Genomic DNA, 20,636 nt, shown 5'->3' on the forward strand with positions numbered 1-20,636 from the left:
ACACCAGATTTCTTCCTAATTATCAGTTTTAAATAGCACCCAGTTTTTACCCTCCCCCCCTCCAGATTTTGAAAAAAATATAAAACCCGGAAACGAACAGCCCTACGTATGAAGGATGAACCACGTAATAACAACTCATTCAGCTCATCTAACACTTCACCTTAATTAAAGGAGTTTGGCTTATCAGGCGTCTACTGTGTGGGCTGGAAGTGATAATAATTACTCATGTTGTTGCCAACACAATGTTGGTTTGAATGTCTGCATTGCTTTCACCTGCTATACTTTTGTCATCTTTACACCTTGGTCCCCAAGCCACCCCTCCCCCAAGATAAATCCCAACCAGTCTTGAAGGTGGGATTCCCATTACCCTTACCCACACAGCTTCTGTGCGAACATTTCTATGCCCAGAAATGAAGCTAACCTAGGCAGGCACAACTTGTTGTAATAGTTCACGCACTGTTTTATGAGCAAGATGTAGAATGCATGCTGGAGTGTAATGGGGGAAACAAACTGCAAACACACATCGAGAAAAACAAAGTCCACGGGCTTTATTTAGAGTATATATGTACAGAAACACGTCCCGTCACCACACCATGTACACAACATGCTCCAGTGTCACACGCTATTTACAGGATTTACTACACCGTTCTCCGAGGCAAGGTTTGTTACATTCAACGACACACACGGATGGAAAACAAGACCGCAGCGACGACAAAAAAAAAAAAAAGGGGGCAAGGTTCAATTACGCAGACACTCGCTCCAAGGTTATTGACGAACTTGACGTGCAATTACAGTCAGCACTCTTATGCCCGCCAATGCTGTTTAGGCTCAAATGAAGAAGGCTTATGTTTTTTCTTGCATGAATCCATCTTTCACGCTTGTTGGTCACACTCCAGGTTCGCACAGCACTTTTCTAATGTCTTACGCTATGCCTACCAAACAAACGTGCTAGGCGACACCAAACAGCGAGAAAAAAAGGACGCGAACATTCTAGATTGAAGAATATTGGCGAGTGGTGGACATAACTCCCTCATCATCTAACGACAGACACAGATGAAAAACCTCACACTCCCTGATGCATCAATCCCCCAAAAACAATGCACATTCTTTGACGCTGATAAAGTAAGGAAGCAATGAAAGCTATGCTATGACTGAAATATCCTCACCACGGGAGCGCTGGTTGTAGTATTCAGCTTGGTTTTAAAAGCTTAAAACTGAATTTAAAAAAAAAAAGAAACCGAGCCACAGGAGATTGCACGTTGGTCCCTGATAGTTACAAAATGATGCCAGTGAGACGAAAAAGATGTTAGGAAAAGATTGTTTGCAATGTAGTGCACTCAGCGTTGTCTCATGCAACTTCCACAAGGCACATCCAGGCATAAAATGGAAGTTTTGTGAAAAGGCATCCCTCAACCAAACAAACTAGTAATTTTTGGTACCTCGCAGGTGGCAGTACCATAAGCAGCTAAAGGCATAGAAAAAGACTTTTCATGGCCCAGAAATGCGCTGGTACATTTAATGTCTATGTTTCTTACATTTTTTTGGTGTGCCCCAATCAAAAGTCCCATATCACCCCTCAGTGCGAGTAATAACACGTGTTAGCCAATTGATAAACCAATTACAAGCACCCAATGGTGCTACTGTCACATACACACATGGCAGTGAACTTTAGGTGAAACTCAGTACAAACTACCCTACGCGTCAGCTTTAATTATGTACACTTATCAGGCCGAGTAGCTCGTAATTGAAACCTGTCATCATTGTCGCAGCTATGTAACGTTTTCGGTGGCATTTTCAAACCTCTGTCAGGGTGCACAAGCATACGGACTTGCTGAGTGTAAAAAATGGCAAGGGGAAAGGGGGACAGCTCTGAGCAGATGACAAAGCACTTCTTTGGCAGTTGCTGTATTCCATGAAAAAGAGAGGAGTTTGCGGCATTCTGTGATGTTCCCAGACAAGTGGAAGTAGATAAACGATGCATGTGTCAGCAAAACCCCAGCCAGAAACCGTAGCCCCTTTCCCTATTAGTAGCTTTGGCAGGATCACTGATGCAATACGATTCAACCAACAGTGACTGACAGAAAAGCAAAGGTTAATACTAGCCAATACGGAAGTGAGCGGTGGTTAGTTGTTGTAGCTAAACAAAGAAAAGCGTAACGCTCAAGCAAAACGTCTTCCACAAATCTCAGATCTCAGATCTGATCTCAGAGTGGAATTTGTTTTCACAAAGAATTTTGTGCATTAAGGCACTTAAAATTAGGGCAAATTGCATGTATAAGGACAAGTTTTGTTTCGAACAACCGGTACTTGCTACACTTGAGGTGTACGTCCCATGTTACATTGCGATTTATAAATAAAGGGGCAACAATCAGAAAGTCAACAGATTTAAATTATTTACTACAGAGCCCCATTTCTATTTTTCTTTTTTGAACTGAGAAGACAGCATCAAAAGAAAATCCACCCTTTTCCGTAAATAAGTCTGCGTTAATTAGAAACAATTATGGCATATTCAATTACCCAGACATATTTTGTGACCCATATGCTTTGTTCTGTTCTGATGATGCTCTCTGGAAACAAAGCTAATTGCTAATTGTAGAATCACCCTGACCGGATAAATTGTTTCAATATGCACTGAAGTTGACATTTGCATACAAGCTCAACACAAATTTGCCACTAACTATGCTTCACATTCTTTTTGCTATCATGCCTGTGCAGTCTTGAGGCTTTTTCACTCATTTTGATGAAAAGCATTTTCTCATAAGAGGTGTGAAAAAACATCCCTTACATAAATCTTTTGAAGCTCTTCCTGTCCCAATAATAAAAAGAAAAAGTTAGAGAAATTTTTAGATTAAAAACTTTGAAAATGGAAAAGTTGGCAAGAAAATAGGCCACAAGCTTTAACAAGTAAATTTAGCATGCTTTGTACTGGATGCTGACTTTCTAGCTAATTTCAGTAAACACGATACAAAGTGAATTCCCTTTACTACAACAATTCAGCTATGAAACAGCTGGCAGCGGTAACATGCCTCGCATACGAACACAAGGTTTCCACTGCTTTCACGCAAAAAAGAGTAAACAAACAAACAAAGAGGAAATGTCGGGCACGTCCAATTATAATACAGTGTGTTGGTGCCTTACAAGGAAGACCCACTTTCAAGCAGCATTAAAGAAGTCATTTCGGTTGGCCAAGTACGGAATCTGAAGTTCCACCATTTGCCGCACATGGAAGCCTAACTAAATCACAACAGGACACACACACACACACCCTGACACACACTGCATGCACGCAAAAAAAACGTGGAAATCGCCGTTATTCCTAACACTACTAAGACGAGCACACAAACATACATAAATCTAGCCCAGACAAGCGTACAAAGTCTAGCGTGCGGTCTGCACGGTCAAAGGTAATAAAATGTACAAAATACTTTGCCCGAGACCTCAATGGGCGTGTCAGTTATATACCATGTACAAAATGTTCGTTTATAAAAAAGGTCTACGTTAGCTTATTTACAAACAATAAAAGGTATATTAGTATACTGTTAGAACTGTCAAGAACGCGTGTTGCTACGAGCTCACGATAATTTTTAGTTTCCTGCCCCAGAAATAAATGCTAAAAGCAAGGTAGTGTGCAGCATACTCCACAAAGGGTGATATCACTATTGTTCTGGACGACAAAATAAAAGAATGTAGCAAGAATGGAAGGAAAGGAACCATCAGGTATATCCGGACAAATACTGTTTATGAACTTAACACTGTGTGAGCAATGAGGCAGTGAAAGCGCCCGACAGCTGGTGTCGGCTCAAGACTGTAAAAAAATACACTTCATGCAAAACCTGGCAGCGCAGTAGTTTCGCTAGACAAATATTGACTGATATGATGAAAAGCCTGTCTAATGGGTCGGCCCGCCCTCACAGAAATACACGGCTGCATTTCTTTTGTCCTGAGCAATACTACGTCAAGATGCAGTCGGTTCAACTTTGGCAGCCAAAGATGGAAGTGCAGTTCAGTAGAACGCACTGCTGGGAAAGTTGGTGCATATTTGGTAAAACTTAGGCACGATTCAACAAAGAACGACAGAAAGACGACAGAAACACGACAGAAAGAGCGCTTGCGTCTGTCGTCTTTCTGTCGTCTTTGTTGAATCGTGCTCTAAGTTTTACCAAATATGGAAGCGTAGGCTCACAGGAACAAAAAACTAAAAATGGTGAAATATAAAACAAAGCAAAGACAGAAATAAAAGAAAAAAAAACATAAAATGGATGTTTCAAACTGTCAAGGTGCTTCTTGAAGAAAGGAGCCATACTTGGTCAATTGTATACCCTAGCTGTCAATGTGCCGTTCAAAGAGCACAAATTTCCACGCGTTGATTCTCAATGACATTAGGGTAAGGCTTAGCTGTATGCACAGCACACTGCTCGAATGTTCAATACGATGCATAATAACACCTTACACACAAACCTAAAGGAATACCAAAAACAGCAAGGTTGAAAAATTGCGAAAAGTTTTCAGCGCCAAAGTTAAAACTTGGTTATACACAGCCGATTTTCGAAGAACCTGAAATTCACAGCACTTAGATACAAAGCTGAACTTTCCTTTAAGAAATTCAAATAAAGCCCGCATAAAGTCCGCTTCGTGACGCACACAATTGTCCAACACAACAAAGAAATGGCCTGTCGCAAATTGTTTTTATGAAATGAAAGCAGGTGAGCATTATAACATGGTCCCAAGTTGCACAACAAAAAGCGCATGGGCTGAACAAGTTGGCTTCGCTCCAGGCTTAAACTGGCTACGATTCAAGCTCAAGTCGGCAACAGTTCAGGCTTGAGGGGAAACTAAAAATAAAACGATGCAGCTTGGTCAGACGGGACTCCACACAAGAGGTATGAAAGGCATCACTACGAGACAGCGCGGCATCCGTAACGATTGTGGACTAGTAAAACAGACACAGTGAAGAACTGCTGTAACCACCCGGCTACGAGTGGTTCGTCACAAAACCATACAGTGCACTCCCCTTGTCACAGTGAAAGCAAAAGAGGGGGAAAATGCAGAGGTGCAACAGCTTCTTTGAAACGATACATCCAAAAGTTAAAAAAAAAGAAGTCACCACTGTGCTGCGACGCGAACATTCGTACAAAAGGGAAAGACTCGCTTCACCAGGCCATCTCAGTGATTGTGACAACACACACTTGGCTTTGCGTGCGCTCATGGCATTCATAGCCACTGAGCAATAGAAGGCTTACACATAGACCTTATGCATCAGGAGCACATGGCACTAATAGCTGCGGTGAAGAAAACAAAAAACCTTCTAGAAGTGGCAAAATGTAGGCCCTACACGAAAGAGCAGAAGCCATGCTAAAGCGCACCCACTGGAAACTCCTTTGCGAGTTTACAGAATGCAGAAGGCATTCCCGTGTCGTGCAAAAAAGGTGGAGGGCATAAGTAAAAGCTGCACTGCCGACCCACACGAATTATAATATCCAAGTGAGAGGGAGGGGGGACTGGGAGAGTGTGTGTGTGTGTGTGGGGAAGGGGGGGGGGATTGCAGAACGCTTTATTCACAGGTGCAGGTCATTTGGTTGTAGAGTGGCTGAAGCAACTCGCTGGTCAGAAACAAGGCTGCACTGATAACTGCAAGTTTTCACGGGGAAGGAAAAAAATGAAGAAGCATCACTGCTAAGCACAGGCGCATTGCAACGTTGGCACGCAATGTGGTGCAAGTTGCTAAGGTGAATGAGCTCGCAAGAGTACGGCAGCATACAGTACTTTTGCACATTAGCTCTCCGGCAGCCATCCAGCACTTATATATAATAAAATTTACGAAGTCTCACGATGCACACACGACAGCACGCACAAACGTACGAAACGAAAATCTGAAGCTGGCTGCTGTAGAGGCAGTGGGCACACTTAAGTTTTGTTTCTTCCGTGTGAGCCGCCACTGTTCCTTCCGCAGCGTCCCATCTCAACTGCACCCAAACTACTGACAGCTCATAGGCAGGGGTGCCGGTGTCGTGGTCAGGGGTGCAAATGGTGTCAAGAGGCTCTTGGGACTCCTCATCGGAGGAGAGGGGGGTTGTGGCTAGGCCTCCTCAGGGGTGAGGGCGTCGGGGGTGAGGGGCAGGCCCTGGGCCCTGCGTCGTAGGAAGAAGTAGAGGATGCCGGCCTGGGCCATGACGTCCACCGTGCTGGTGGTGAGCAGGTCGCTGGGGCTGTGCCCAACGGACCCGCTGCACGGCCGGATGATAGACGGCCCAAACACGGTGGCCAGGTTGTGCAGCGACATCTTGTTCTGCGTCTCGTTCGAGTTGATCCTGCGAAGCACGTAAAATGCCACACTTGTAGATACCATTTGCAATCATTCATACCTCGCGCAATAGTTGATTGGAATGCCCTGCTATCTCGTACTGCAACTATCAAAGATCCAATCAAATTTCAAGAACTAATATGCACTAACTTAGAATCTTAACCTCTCTAAAAAGTGTTTTTGCAGGTGTGTAAAGTGTCTTTTTCAGCTTTGTGTTATTTTTTTACTGTACATTTGTTTTTGCATTGCTTCAACTTCTATTTACTTCCTTACTTTCTAATTCCCTACGGGGGGGGGGGGGGGGGCTCTGGCCTCCGAGCACTTCCATAGTCGGCGCCTATGCAGCACTATGTTTTCTGTTGTTTTCACGTGGAGTTGTCTTCCGACTACAAGCACTTGGAGTTGTGTTTTCTGCCACGAGTTTGCTTGCCTCATCATGAAGTTACAATTGTAAAAGGGTAAAAACAGCCCAAGCTGCCAGGCACTTGTCGGTGATCAAAACAAGCAGCCAGTCAACTTACTTGACCATGTGATCAATCAGGAACACTGTCACATTCTGGTTCACTTCTGGCAACTTGCCGAAGAGGTTGAGCAGCATGACCTTCTTTTCCTCTTGGTCATGTTTACCTAAAGAACAAACAAACGAGCACTATGAAGCAATTGTTTGCTTAGCCTCATGAATTCCCACTTCCCAAATGCAGTAGTATGTGATTTTTTGTACGACAACCTCAATTTTAACCCAATTTCAGCACTGAAAAATTTCCCTGGAACCAGTCTTGTACAAATGTACCAAAGAGCTATTGAGAGAACTAAACTCACTGCAATTCACTCGATAGAGCATACTGTAGCTGTAATGCAATAGAAAGAAAATCAATGGGATTTATAGAAAATTCTTGATTGGATTTGTAACGTAAAATTGCATTGAGAGCTCAAGGCAAGTGAATGTGGGACAATAAAAAAAACCTAGGCGCGAACATCTATGAACCAGAAATATTTGCTCAAACATTTGAGATGCTTTTTCCAGTGTCTTGAACATTTCAGCATCTCGAATATCAGAAGTACAGTGTGTGTGCAAACGAAGTGAAAAAGCCCACGTCCAGAATCTGTTTTCCCACGATATGGCCCCAAAAAAAGCAAAAGCAACTCGTTGCGTCGAAACCCACCTTGAACGCATTGCAAACTAACATGAATACATTGTCGACAAGTTCAAGGCAATGCAAAAGGCAAAGGCAGTGTCAGAAGTAACCAAGATACTATACAGCCGTGACAGCTAACAGCATTAGAGCACAAACAAATAAAAAGAGCATTGGAGGTGCTCTGGGCACGACCTAACAAGTCTGTTCACCACACTAAAACGCATTTGTTACTTCGCGCTCTACAGGTATGCCTTACACATGGCAAGATTACAATTCAGCGGCATGCTTTCATTCATTCTTGTTACAAGAGCACTCCTACATGTAGTATTAGTTGCACACACAATTCGAGAAGGCATGACTCAGACGTGCAGTTGACGTTCAATAATTTGAAGTTGCTTAACTGGAATTTTTGGTTAATTAGAGGTGATGTGCTGGCCCCGCAATTTTACATGGACTCCAATGAATGAAACTGCTCAATCATTGTAAGCTAAAATCTAGCATATCATTTAATCGGAAGGCACTTCAAATAAAAAGCATCAAGGTGACCGCCATTTTTTGATAAAATTTAAAAATTTCAAGCACGAAAACAGCACCGTGTTCTATACTGATGTCAGCGCCATCGCAACTGAGACAGTTAATAAAGTGGCAGGCCAGTTGAGACTTGCGCCAGCTTATGCATCTCTCTCTTTTAAGTTGTCAACCTTCTTTGTTGCGCACTGCCCCATGTGAGCAGCTTGTGTGGAAGGCACTTAAGGCTTCGACTTTAGGGATAAGTGTCAACCATAATGGCAACCCGTGTTGTACGATCGACTTGCCGACGAAAGTCAAGATTCTGAACGAAGAGGGAGACGTGTTGCAGGCTACAGTAGAACCTTGTTATAATGAAGTTGAAGGGCTGTTATAACTACTTAATTATAACCATTAGTTTGTTATAGTCAATGTCCATTTCTACCGACAATGGACCTTTTTTCCAGCAGCGATCTGCGCATGCGCAGGCTGCCCGTGCGCCATTCTTGGCAGACGCCTCCGGCAAAATAAACAAAAGGGCACCCCTCAGCTTTCTGCTTGGGGAAAGGCTATGCTGTCTAGCGCTGCACTTTTTAATGTGTTTTTTTTTCGACCGCCTGCTGTGGGTTTGTATGTGGGCACAAAAAAGGCTTTCTAAGGAAAGGGGCAGAGACTCTGAGGCTGATCACGCTGCGAGCACATGGCTGCCAGTAATGGAGTAACGAAAATTGAAAAAGGAAAGAAAAATGGGCACTTCGACCACTGCAGATTAGTCAGGGGAACGCGCGCCTGCTACTGTGACATTCATGTGAAAGGTACGGGTGACGGGTAGGTGCGGGAGGGACTGCAGGACCAGGATACTCTGAGCACGAGTTCTCCGAAAGCCCGACTTTCAAGGGGTCGTGCCTTACTGCCACTTGGAGTTTGCCGTGGCGGCATTAGCAAGCAAGAGAGGATGTACTCCCTACTAAAAATCACGGCAGCCCGACACAAAAAGGAGGGAGGGAGGGAGGGAAAGAGGGATGGAAGGAGAGAGAGAGAGAGAGAGAGAGCCTGGCCGCTGCATGGAGAAAAACAAGTGAAAAAAAAAAGAACACTAAGGAATATCTACTTTATTCACGCCAAAGGGCTCATTCTTGATTCACCAGCACCACAACAGCTGGAGCCTCACTCCGCAGAAAAAAAGTCCTTGATAGATTTTCGCCGCATTTTCTTTCGGTGAATGATGGCTTTTTCAGCTGCAGCCACTATTTCAAGTCCGTCCTCACTGCCATCAGGAGCGCCAAAGAATCGGTGGAACAGGTCTGCCGCATCCAACACTTGTGCAGACGTTAGTACGTCCAGTTCACTGTTACGAATCGGCCAGCGCCGCAGTACTTCCCCGCATCACTCCACGGCTGTGCAGCGAAGCCACTGTGCGCCTTTGAAAACAGGTGCCACCATGTCAGTGACAAGCTGCGACAAGCCGCGTCAGACGCTTTGCTCTCGGCGCATTTCAAAACTTCGGCGGCTGGCGGCGAGGCTAGTCTCCACGCTCTTCAAGGACACAGAGGCCCCGTCGATCGCAACAGAGTCCTCCTCTCTCCCCTCTCTCGGACTCAACGTGCGCGAGGCTATGAACGGCTTATGAACTCTGGAAAGAGCGTTGTGTATGTCTGTGACGTTCGTGGCATGTTGCCGCTTGTTCGTTTTGACCGTTACCGCTTTTGGGTATAAATAGACCCCCGCAAGCGTTGTAAACGATTCCTGTTTGAGCAGCGAATCGTTGTTGTCGCTCTGCTCGAGTCCTGTATTGTAACCTCGCCCGTCGGGGCATTGTTCTTTGGCTTCGGCTCACCTCTCGCTATGAAGTAAACAGTTTACGTTGGCCTAACAGCTCTGGTACTCTTCCCGGCTGCGGCTCGGCCCGCCCGGTCGCAACATCACCAATATCAGGTTCCGGGCTGTCGTTGACACATTAGCCACTGTCGTTACTAGGCACCCCCGGTACCACGCGCACAATTCCTGCCTCTGTTAGCTTCTCTATCATTACTATGTCAGCATCGGCACTGACACACGTGCAGAAGGTGTCGGAGTTGGGCACAACACCAGGCATCAAAAACAGTGTCTCAAGAAACTAGGGCTTAGTCACCCGCGGCACCCTCAATGGTGGCAGTGCCGAGGTCTTCGCTATCACCGCCGCTACAATGTACTAAAAGAGAGAGGTGTGTCGTTCGAGGTTTATTAGGGGTGGTCGTCCCTTTTGCGATAAAAATTTCTGCTGAGGAACTCCTGTTGTAAGCAGGGCCCCTGGCAGCTGCTGCTTCCCAGTGGGTTTCAGAAGGTTTGTTTGTTAAATTAATCCTTATTTATTGCTCTAAATAGTCTTATTTCTGTACTTCATCACATAAAGTTTTATAAAACCCGTCAAATAACTGTCTAGCTTGATTTAAAAACCTATAAGTGGCGCTGGCTGCAACAGGATTTCTCTGGAGAACGTCTGAGCTCAATGCAATTTTTTCATTGCACAAGGGACCTGCGCTCTCCATTGGTTTTTCCCCTGAATGACACACCTCTACCTTCCAGTACACTGTACCGCTGCTGCTGACGACAAATCAGGCAGCATGGAAGCATCTGGCAATCATGCTTGCCAGTACAGCCATCCAAGCAGCCTGCAGCATCTTAATTGCCATGCCCAGGTCAATTGTGGTCTCACGCTTCATGCTCATATTGAGAAAAATGCAGTCGATCACACGCTTGCAGTAGCACAACTTCAATGTCACAATAAACCCTTGGTTGATGGATTGCACAACTGCCATGCAATTTGGTGGCAGGAAGCGCAACTCGATATTCTTGAGCACAGCGGCAATGTTGGGGCCACACAGTTGCTCAGGACAAGGCATAGTATTTTTCAGTTCCAATTGCCCAGCCGCTTGCCCCCTTCCCGCAGCCATTGTCTAAAAATTTCTCGTGCCATCCAAGCCTCGCAGTTGGACACATAATGCACTTGCAGTTTCCGTTTGCCTTGGAAGCATCATGGTGCTGCACTTTTGCTGACCCCAAGAAGCAACACCTCTTCCATCCCATCCATGTCAGCACAGGGCAACATGGTCACGTGGACCTTCCTCTGCTTACTGCCCTGGCAGCGTTCACCTTTGAGGGCCAAGGTTTTTTGCGGTAGCATCTGGTAGAACAGGGTGGCCTCATCCGCATTCAACAAATCCTCGGGACTGTACTTTTCTAGCAATTGTCCTACGTTGGTCTCCACCCACGCCACTGCAGCTTCGTGGTCGACAAACATCATTACGTCCCATTAGTGCGTACATAGTGGGACGTAAATTGTCACGCAATTTCAGACATTGGCCTGACGGGTACCACCAAAATGGTCAGTAATTGCTCGTCACGGGGAAAAAAAAAAAAAAAGGGTTCGTTAAACCCACTGGGAGGAAATTTCACCTTCATTAAAACTAGGTCTTGAATGCATGGGCCTCTAATTTCAAGGAGAATTACAATTGCTTCTTTATATGCCGCTTTGTTTTAACAACGTTTTACTGAAGTCACAATGCTGTTACTGTACCATGATTTTTGTTTAACTTCAAGTTCAATAATTTGAAGTGTTTTGTACTCCCTGTGAACTTTGTATTAACAGGAGTTGACTGCATAATAAATTAACACTGCGCCTCAGAACACGAAATTGGCTGAACCAGCTATAAGTCACAACGTAACAACCAGGATGCCGGGGCATCACTGAGGCCACAGAACCATTGTTTTTTGACATGATCCAGTGCCTTAACCGTGACATCCTGCACTGGTGGCACCGTGGTATGCCCTCAAGGTCAATAACAATCTTCCCCATTATGCTCACCAAAGCTCCATATTTTGCTCCTCTTTTTTTAAAATGCAGAGTTTTATTTTTTATTTCCCTTTTGCTATCACTACTGGCCAAGCAAGAAACAAGAAAAACACTAGAAACCAGGAAAAGGCTAGGGTAAAGGCTAAAGGTTCTTGACAGGTTAGATTATGTAGCAACTTATATCTGACACTGCTGGACGGTGCGGCCCAATCGCACGTGAGGGTGTAACAGAGTGCACTCACTAAATGCCTCAAAGAACTTTGGGTAGAGGGCGTCGGTGAACAGGGCCTCGGGCAGCTCCCTCAGGTAGAGCTTGAGCAGCCCAGTCACGGTGTTGATGTCGACCTCCTTGAGGAGTTGTTCTGCCTCGTAGGGATCTGCACAAGAAAAAAGGAAGATGTCACGATGGTGCAGCTCTTGTTTGAACACTGTAAAGTAAGAACCGTATCAGCAGGCAGCACTACGTGGAAAACAACTGTCCTCCAAGAGTACAGGACATACTATTTAGGTTGAACGACTCTGCGGTCGAATCCCACAAGTCACACTTTTTATAAAACTGAAAAACACACAAAAAAAAAAAATCAGCACCCGTCAGGCTGTACGCGTCGAAGCTCCAGCTTAGAATAAAAGTTACTGCTTGATGGTGGGTGCTTCGTATGCCTATTTTGCTTTTCACTTCTCTTTTTGGGCCATTGTACATCATTATACATCATTATTTGGCCCATTATACATCAAAATGTATGGATCATGCATTTAAGGTCAGGGAATACTTTTGCAAAACTCAATCAATTCAGTCATATTTTTTCCCCCAGGCTATTCGCGACTGCAACAACTTGCACTGCGACATTGCACCGGTTATATCCAATGATTCGTTCTTTTCAAAGTTGGTGTAACGCATTTGATTGTTTTGAGTGTCTTTTTTGCATTCTATGAACTTAACGATTTTATGGGCGCTTGTTTGTGGTGTGTATCTGCATTGCACAGATGTTTTGCACGCTTGCAATGCTGTAAGGCCAGTGTGCGGCTGACTGCAACCCGGCGTTATTTTGTTGCGTTCTTCCCCCCCCCCCCACTGGTGCTGTGAGTATTAGATAAATAAATAATAAATAAACAACTAAACAGTACTAAAGGTTGGAAAGAAGTTGGACGGCTGGACAAGCAAATAGCTACTCTTGTCAATGAAGTGGATTGTAGTTTGCTGCAATTTTGCGATGGCATTTCTCTTGATGTACCTACGTTCTCCCCTTTCTGTCAGTATTTTTTAACACACTTTCTGTGCCTTTAGCTGATTAGTATAATTAGCACACAGGTTCAATGTGTGACGTACATCAAGAACAATTAACTAAATCCGCTAAACAAAAGATAATTTTTTATCACACCATGAACGCTACTCAAATCCCAACCAGCTGCTGCTGCGAACGAAAAAAACTGCGGGGAGTGGTGTTCCGCGCATAGCGAGTTGACAAAAGATAAATGCAGCCCTACCGAGCAACAAAGAATCACTCATAATTCATAATTATTTTGCACAGCAGAAAATGCCCCAAATATGAAAAGAAAGTGCAATGTTTCGAAATATCTGACCTCAAAAACAGAAAAAGTGCCCCAAGCACCCTTCCCACAGCACTGACTGCAAAACGCGCCACCCAATTACAGTGTAAACCGCTTATAATGTGTGCCGCGAAAGCCACAAAACTCCGCACTATAAGCAGTACCGCATCATATTCAAAATATGCGCTAATCCAACCGCATAGCAATCTACGTACCTTTCAATCATTCTTTGTTCATCATCATGCAAACGAAGGCTTCTTAAAAACAGAGGCGCGGTTTTCATTCTGTCTTTTTTCTCCCCTATCAGCTGTTGCTGCAGAGTCTCACAAGCAGCTGTACGGCCTTACAAACTGCGTGCGTGGCTTTAACTTTTAACTTTATTTATTTTTTCGGTGTTAGAGGAGAGCAGAGAGCGTGCGCTTTTTTTTTTTCTCGCAACCCTAAAACGATGTCGCAGCTGCGCCAGTCAATCAGCGGGACCCACCATAAAACCGCACCATAAACAGTATTGTGTTTCTGGGAACTGCGCTTTAACTCTTTCGCTACCGCGCCTATCAAAATCGATCAATTTGATCGATACTTTTGGGAGCGCCTTTTCATAGCGTTCCAGGCGTTTCTCGAACAAGTAAAGCTGTTCGGAGTTAGATCAGAAAATGGCCTTTCAAAATCACTTTTGTTTTCATTTTTGCAACGGAAACGTGATTTTTGACACGCTTTTGAATCACCTGGTTGTGGAAAAGGGGCGTGGTCATCGCGCCTCAAGGCTACCAACGAAGAATGCGTGCAACTCGTAATTACTCTGCACCAGCGCTTGTTTTTTGCTATCAGGGCGTGAATGGGGAACTAGCAAACGATTTTCAATCGTCAGGTTCACGCTCTGACAGTAATAATCCCAGAAATCGGCTGAAAATGTCAAGCAGTGCCTGGTTGCAAAGCTACTTTATGATTTTAGGCAGTTTTATTGCCTTTGCGCAAGTTGTCCTAAGTACTCTGGTAGTTCTACTTACCCCAGGACCATTCCCAAACAGTTTACAACAGTTTCGGTTTCGTTTCTGCATCGCGAAATTCATATTTAGCGCAACTACGCAGTTACCCAACTTCAAGGCTAACTGCCATGGCGCCTGAAGCGTCCGCGACTGATCCTCGAACAAAGCACGCCGCTCCACATTTCCCCCCACCCTAACCCGATTTCTGCGATAAGAACTTCAGATGCAAGTCAAAAGGTCACACCCAGTCGCCAGATATCTGTTCCGCCGAGGACAGCGCTTCAAACCGGCCTTACACTGCCAGCTGTTCGCCTTCCAGTTTCGTTTCCATGGAAGGGTATATCCGGGTGTCTAATGTTGCTGCTTAGTTGAACTGTCTATTCGGACGGAGTCTCTGATAAGTTTCTGTACTGTTTCATTTGAAAAATGTTAGGTGGCGCTGCAATAGAGGAGGCTCGTTGTGCTGATCTTTTTTAGCGCGCGACTGCTACTCGGCCAAAGATAGCAGGGGACGATTATAGCTCATCGTACCTCATTTTTGCAAGCAAGGCTACAATTGCGAGTAAGAAGATGATAATAAAGCTCAGCTTTATGTTTTGAGAGATAACTGACCGTGAACGACAACAAACATCAGCCACGGCGTTCCGTTTTCAACTTCATGCATGTTTTTTTCTGCATCGCGTGCTTGTCCCAAATATTGTGCTCGCTGTAAATGCAAAGTCAGCCATTGACAAGATGTTTTTACGTTATGTGGGGGCAAATTGGTGCCTCTGATAACGTCAAACCGCCAGATTTATTCCAAGGAACCACCCAAAATTGCACAGTTTGAATTAGAGGTTGGGCTTCACCGCATGACACGAGTACCGTGCGTGCTAACATTTTTTTTTTATATCTGAAAAACTGTTCCGCGCAAGTCGACATTTTTTTTAGGGTGTGTTTTTGAAATGTTTCCCTGCAAAATGTATATTCTAATTTTTTTCTACTACCGGTGGTTTGATATACACAACTCCTTTTTTATAATTTTTTTCGACAACTTGGCAAAACTTTTGATTTTGATATTTTTTTTCACAACTATGATATATGAAAACCTTTAAAAAACTGGTGTTATTGGAAAGGCCGTTAAATAATCTGCATTTTGTGCTCCTGCAATTAGTGCCTAAATAATTTTTTAGCAGAAAAAAAAATGTTTTCTTGGACCCCCCAAAATTGGTCAATTTTCTGCGGTAGCGAAAGAGTTAAGCAGTACGCTTATGGACTGAGTTCTGTGGTAGACAGAGCAGTGGTCACAAAAACCTGCGTTAGATACAGTCCCGCACGTACTGTAAGTGGTTACGTTATAAATGGTCTCCACTGTATTACACAGCACTCATTAGAGAACACGCACCATTCTCGAAGGTCCTCTTGAGCCTCTGGAGGTCGGATGCGGAGCCGGACACCCGGTAGAGCCCCACCTCGTTGATTCCTCGACGCTCAACCTCCCGCACACACGTGGTGATCACAAAGGGCACTGCACTCTTTTCCTTTCTGCAAGGAAGAAGGAATTCACGGGTTCTCAGTATTCCCACACTGGAAGAAATCACCGCAATCAATTGCTGAAACTATGGTTCAGCAATTTTTATGAAGCCTCAAAGTTAGGTGGAGTTGGGTGTCAGGTACAGAGTGTCAGGTACAAAAGTACAGAGAGAGTCTGTAGCCTTTTAAAACACTTTATTGTGTAAAAATATTGCTGTCTCTGCCTTTAAGGGGGGACACTGCTCTTAAAACAGCTTCTTTTAATTTGTTATTAAGTAAACTCTGTGAAAGTTGTCGGTCTTGTTGCTTTTCTTTCCACTGATTCTATATATGCCATTATTTTTTGAGTCAGCTCATTAGTTACCAAGATAATTAAAATAATTAGCCATTTTGGAGGAACAATAGACAAACTGTAGTAAATGAAGTAAACTGTAAAGACAAATGAAGTAAACTGTAGAGGCACAGAGACACAAATTCAACGTGAAGATTGTCGAGGACTCACTTGCAAACCTGTTGCACCTTCACTCCAAAAGATCCAACGGGTTTACATGATGGAACTCTCTGCAAACCAACATCTGAAGAGTTGTACTTGATGCTCAGGTTGAGTGTGAACTGCAAAAGGGTGGAAGGAAAAAAGCTTTACTTCAGAGGTGCCACAATACAAGTGATTCTTGGGTGAGTGCACTACAGAATCCAGCTGTGGGGAAGCATGGCTTTAATGCTTCCAGTCAAAATGCTATCAGCAACTGCCTCCTTTGGGGTGCAATACTCTGCGTAACGGAAAACGCACTCAGCGCACACGTGCGTGCACTCAAGGCCTCTTTCTCGCACTCCGCGGTTATCGGAGCCGAATCAGCGCTTGTATCGTGTTCTTGTTTTTACCGGTGCTCCCTTCGAGAAACACCTACTCGGTTGCCATGGAGCTCTTGGAAACTTTATGCCATAAAAATGGTCAACTTCTCGCACCTTCTTAATATGCAAACAAACGAAATGAATAACTACCACAGTCCCTGAAAATATCACTGCTTTGTGTCCAATCAAAAACATGAAACAGAAATGCATTAACGACTCCTCTGTGGCCCAGCCGTGATGCATGTTTAGAATATGAATAGACAACAGTGATAATTTTGCAGTTCATGATTTCATAATTAAGTTTTGTGAAACTGAGGAGGTAATGAAAAAATTGACATTCGGGCAAGTTGGTATTGGTTCTACATCTTCGAACAACAGCACAGACACTAGGGGAAGAAAATGACAGGACGACGCTGTTTTTTGACGTAGCGTCGTTTTTTGACATAGCGACAGCATCGTCGTCCTGTCATTTTCTTCCCTAGTGTCTGTGTATTTGTGCTGTTGTTCATTGAGGTAGTGGAACCCTCACTCTTTTTAGTTAATTAATATTCACTCGGTACATTTTTGCATTATCAGGATGGTAAGGTATTGTATTCACCCTGTATTATTTTTGTTTACTCCACCCTCACATAAAAAAAAGTAAAAAGAAATTTCTTGTGTACCACAAATGCTGCAGTAATAACCGGCTACTCTTATTAGCACTGTGCGACACTGACAGTGCATCTGTCGCTAGCAATATGTTTCAGTGCATACTGTGTGTCACTAGCATCATGTGCAATCAGTTGGTGAAGCTTGGCTTCACCCAGAGTCCGCATGTGCCGTCCGAGGCCAAGTTGGAGACCCAAAGATGAAGCCTCTGAGTTTTCTTTGCCAGGCCTCAACAAGCCTGTGATAATGAGCGCCAACAAACTGCCTCTTTCACAAACAAGGCGCACTTACTTCGCCTCCCGAATGTCAAAAAACAAGGTTGAAATTAGGATCGGGGGAGGGCCACACATAGGAATCAAGGTAAGTATGCATGTACACTACGCATAAGCAATTAGTTTAATGCCAGAATGGGGCCTAAATACCAAAATTAATGGCAATGCAGGCACACACACACACAAGCCTCCTCTTCTTTCTCCTCTCTGAACCAGAACACTCGCATCTGGTTTCGTGCTATAGTGGGATCGACGGCATGGACAGTCATGACTCTAGAGCTCGTTCTTGAGCTGTCGCTTAATCGATGGGCTGTGGCAATATTTCATGCAGTGAACTTGAACACAATGCTCAAATTTCAGTGCAGAGAACACGAGTAAAAAAAAAAAAAAAAAACTAGGAAGTAGTCCCACTCGTCATTCTGCTCCTTGATAATGCAAGGGGTAGGGCAAGCGGAAACTTGTCTTTCATGAGGAGCGGTTAGTGAGGTTCGGGCACGGAGCTAGAATAAAATAGGAGGGGAAACTGAGCTTCCTGGGGCAGCCTGATAATGTCACGAACACTTGGCGAACGTCAAGTTTCTCGCACCTGGCGGCAAGCGAAGGAAGTGCGCGGTCATCGCCACGGCCAGCGCACGTTCTGTTCGCACTCGCCCAGTCCAACCCAGTCGCGGCATCGCGTCAGCGTTTCGAGAGGGGCCGCCGAAACATTCCGTGGCCGAAGTGAGAGTGTGTGCGCTCTTCTGCGCATCCGTTGGCTGAAGAGCCCGCCTTCGCGATTAATTTTCTGTCAAATTTAAACCGGCCGGTACGAGCGAATAAAATGGGTATTTTCTTTTAATGCGTAAGCAATCTTGCGTGAGCACCAAGCCCAAAATACAAGCCCGTAAACGCAAAAAAACTTAAAACCTCTAAACGCACGGCCTTATCTTGCGTGCGATGCGCTCGAAGCGATTTGAGTGCACTGGCCAGTTTATGACGCGCGAGCTACGTCCGAGATAAACGGCCGTTCCGTCCCCGCGTCGCGCAGCAGCTCGAGCGCATAGCGATTTACGCCTTGTGGCGAATGCCGCAAACAACAGTATTGCTTTTAATACATTCAACCAGGTGCCGCTGTCAAATTGTTCGCCGCCGCAGCTGCGGAGGTCCGTAGGTCGTTGTAGTTATCATGTGACATTATCTGGTCGCTCGATCGCGTCGGCCGCAATGGGCGTTTCCTCTCCTATATATTCTTGCTCCGTGGGTTCGGGTCACTTCCCCGTTGAGACTGGTACTACGCACAGCCCCACGTCACGTCTCCCACACCACAAGCAACGAAGGCGGAAGAACAAAAGAATCTCAGAATCTCACGTCCTGCAGGCTGAAGGCCTTCTCCTGGTACTTGTCGGTAAGCCAGGTGCGGCTCATCTCGAAGGCGGCCTTGCCCCTCAGCTCGGTGGTGGTGGTGCCCCCCTTCACCTGCTCCTCGTAGCACAGGATGCGCAGGGTCTGCGACCCGTCCAGGTCGATCACCACCTCCTGCGTGCAAGACAGGCGGCCAGGTCACTAACCGATTCACCCTCACCCCAGTCACTAACTGATGAGTGGACTCCAACAACAGCTTCGAGTGAAGGGGCAGTCTGAACCAAGACTAAGCGAAACACTAGAAAAATATTAAAAAAGCAATCGATCTAACTAGGAAGAAAAAAGTGCAGAGAGAGTCTGTAGCCTTTTAAAATACTTTACTGTGTAAAAATATTGCTGTCTCTGTAAGGGGGGATACTGGTCTTAAAACAACTTCTTTTAATTTTCAAGTAAACCCTGGCGAATGCAATAATCGAACGCTGTGAATGCAATAATTGAAACTACGAACGCTGGCAAATGCAATAATCGAAGCAGTTTATTGATGTATCGCTTCGAACTAATTTTACAGCCCATTAAACTTTGGTGGCACCAGTTTTATTAATGTATCGCTTTGAACTAATTTTACAGCCCATTAAACTTTGGTGGCACCAGTGGTAAGGAACCATTTTGAGTGCCCATTTCAAACACCGAAATTTAATAAGCTCTAAAATTAGTTCGAAGCAATGCAAAAAAAAAAAAAAAAACTGCTTTGATTATTGCAGGAACCAGGGTTCAAAGTATTGGAAAATATAAAGAGAACAGTTTTATGACCAACACTGTTCTGTCTATTGCTTGACGAAAAATGGCTAATTATCTCTAATTATCTTGGGAACTAATTTACTTGCTTAACAATTAAAGGAAGCTGTTTTAAGAGCAGTGTCCACCCCCCACCTCCCCCCTTCCCCCCCAAGCCATTAAAAAATTCCCCGCATTTCCCCGAGGGGAAGAATGTGAAAGTGCGAATGCACGAGTTGAATTTGCGCGGTTCGGTAATGTTCGCGAAAGAGAGATCACACCCACACACACAACTACAAAGAAAGAAAGATGCATTTATTCACAGACACCTATTTGTGTTGTCGCTGTACTTGATTGCTAGAGCGGATCTCAGCTTTGAAATTTCGCGTCAGTACTCCTTTAAGCGGGTGCATTAGCCCTTCTCACGCCCGATTCCTGGCCAATCCCCCACGTGGGTATGTGCCATGTCAGCGGCCAGGCAGTGCGCGCCCATCTCCCCCCGTTGCCAAGGAAGACGAGGAGATCCCTGGCCAATCCCCCATGTGGGTATGTGCCATGTCAGCGGCCAGGCAGCGCGCGCCCATCTCCCCCCGTTGCCACGGAAGACGAGGAGCGCGCGCACCCGCAGCTGTTGCTATGCGGACGGCAGCGGCCAGGCAGCGCGCGCCCATCTCCCCCCGTTGCCACGGAAGACGAGGAGCGCGCGCACCCGCAGCTGTTGCTATGCGGACGGCGGCGGACGCTTCAGGCTCGCTTAAGAAGTGCATTCGCACTTAAAAGGAAATGCGTTCTGCCTGAAAATTTGGACGACGCAGGAAAAACATTAAAATGCCGAAAATTCTGATAACAAAAAATGCTGCCATAAACACCTTTTTTTATTACTGGTTTGGTGGGTTTCTCACTAGCTTTTGTGGATTGCTTAAACTG

At 45.0% G+C, this 20,636-nt stretch overlaps 1 protein-coding gene across 2 annotated transcripts in view; it reads right to left on the reverse strand.

Moving 5' to 3' along the window:
* Nucleotides 1-523: 523 nt before the first annotated feature.
* Rhogap1a (Rho GTPase activating protein at 1A) overlaps nt 524-20,636 on the reverse strand; it is a 193,471-nt gene continuing 173,358 nt past the window's right edge. For both annotated transcript variants that reach the window (XM_077677795.1, XM_077677794.1), the window contains exons 18-23: nt 18,942-19,109; nt 16,325-16,434; nt 15,695-15,834; nt 12,019-12,153; nt 6,823-6,928; nt 524-6,308 (exon numbers count right to left, since the gene is read on the reverse strand). In XM_077677795.1, the coding sequence (XP_077533921.1) occupies nt 6,077-6,308; nt 6,823-6,928; nt 12,019-12,153; nt 15,695-15,834; nt 16,325-16,434; nt 18,942-19,109 (891 nt within the window). In that variant the 3' untranslated portion in view covers nt 524-6,076. The remainder of the gene's footprint in view (nt 6,309-6,822; nt 6,929-12,018; nt 12,154-15,694; nt 15,835-16,324; nt 16,435-18,941; nt 19,110-20,636) is intronic.

The sequence above is a fragment of the Haemaphysalis longicornis genome, unplaced genomic scaffold, assembly GCF_048455015.1.
Source record: "Haemaphysalis longicornis isolate Haplotype H1 unplaced genomic scaffold, Haemaphysalis longicornis Haplotype H1 scaffold_7, whole genome shotgun sequence".
Lineage (NCBI taxonomy): Eukaryota > Metazoa > Arthropoda > Arachnida > Ixodida > Ixodidae > Haemaphysalis > Haemaphysalis longicornis.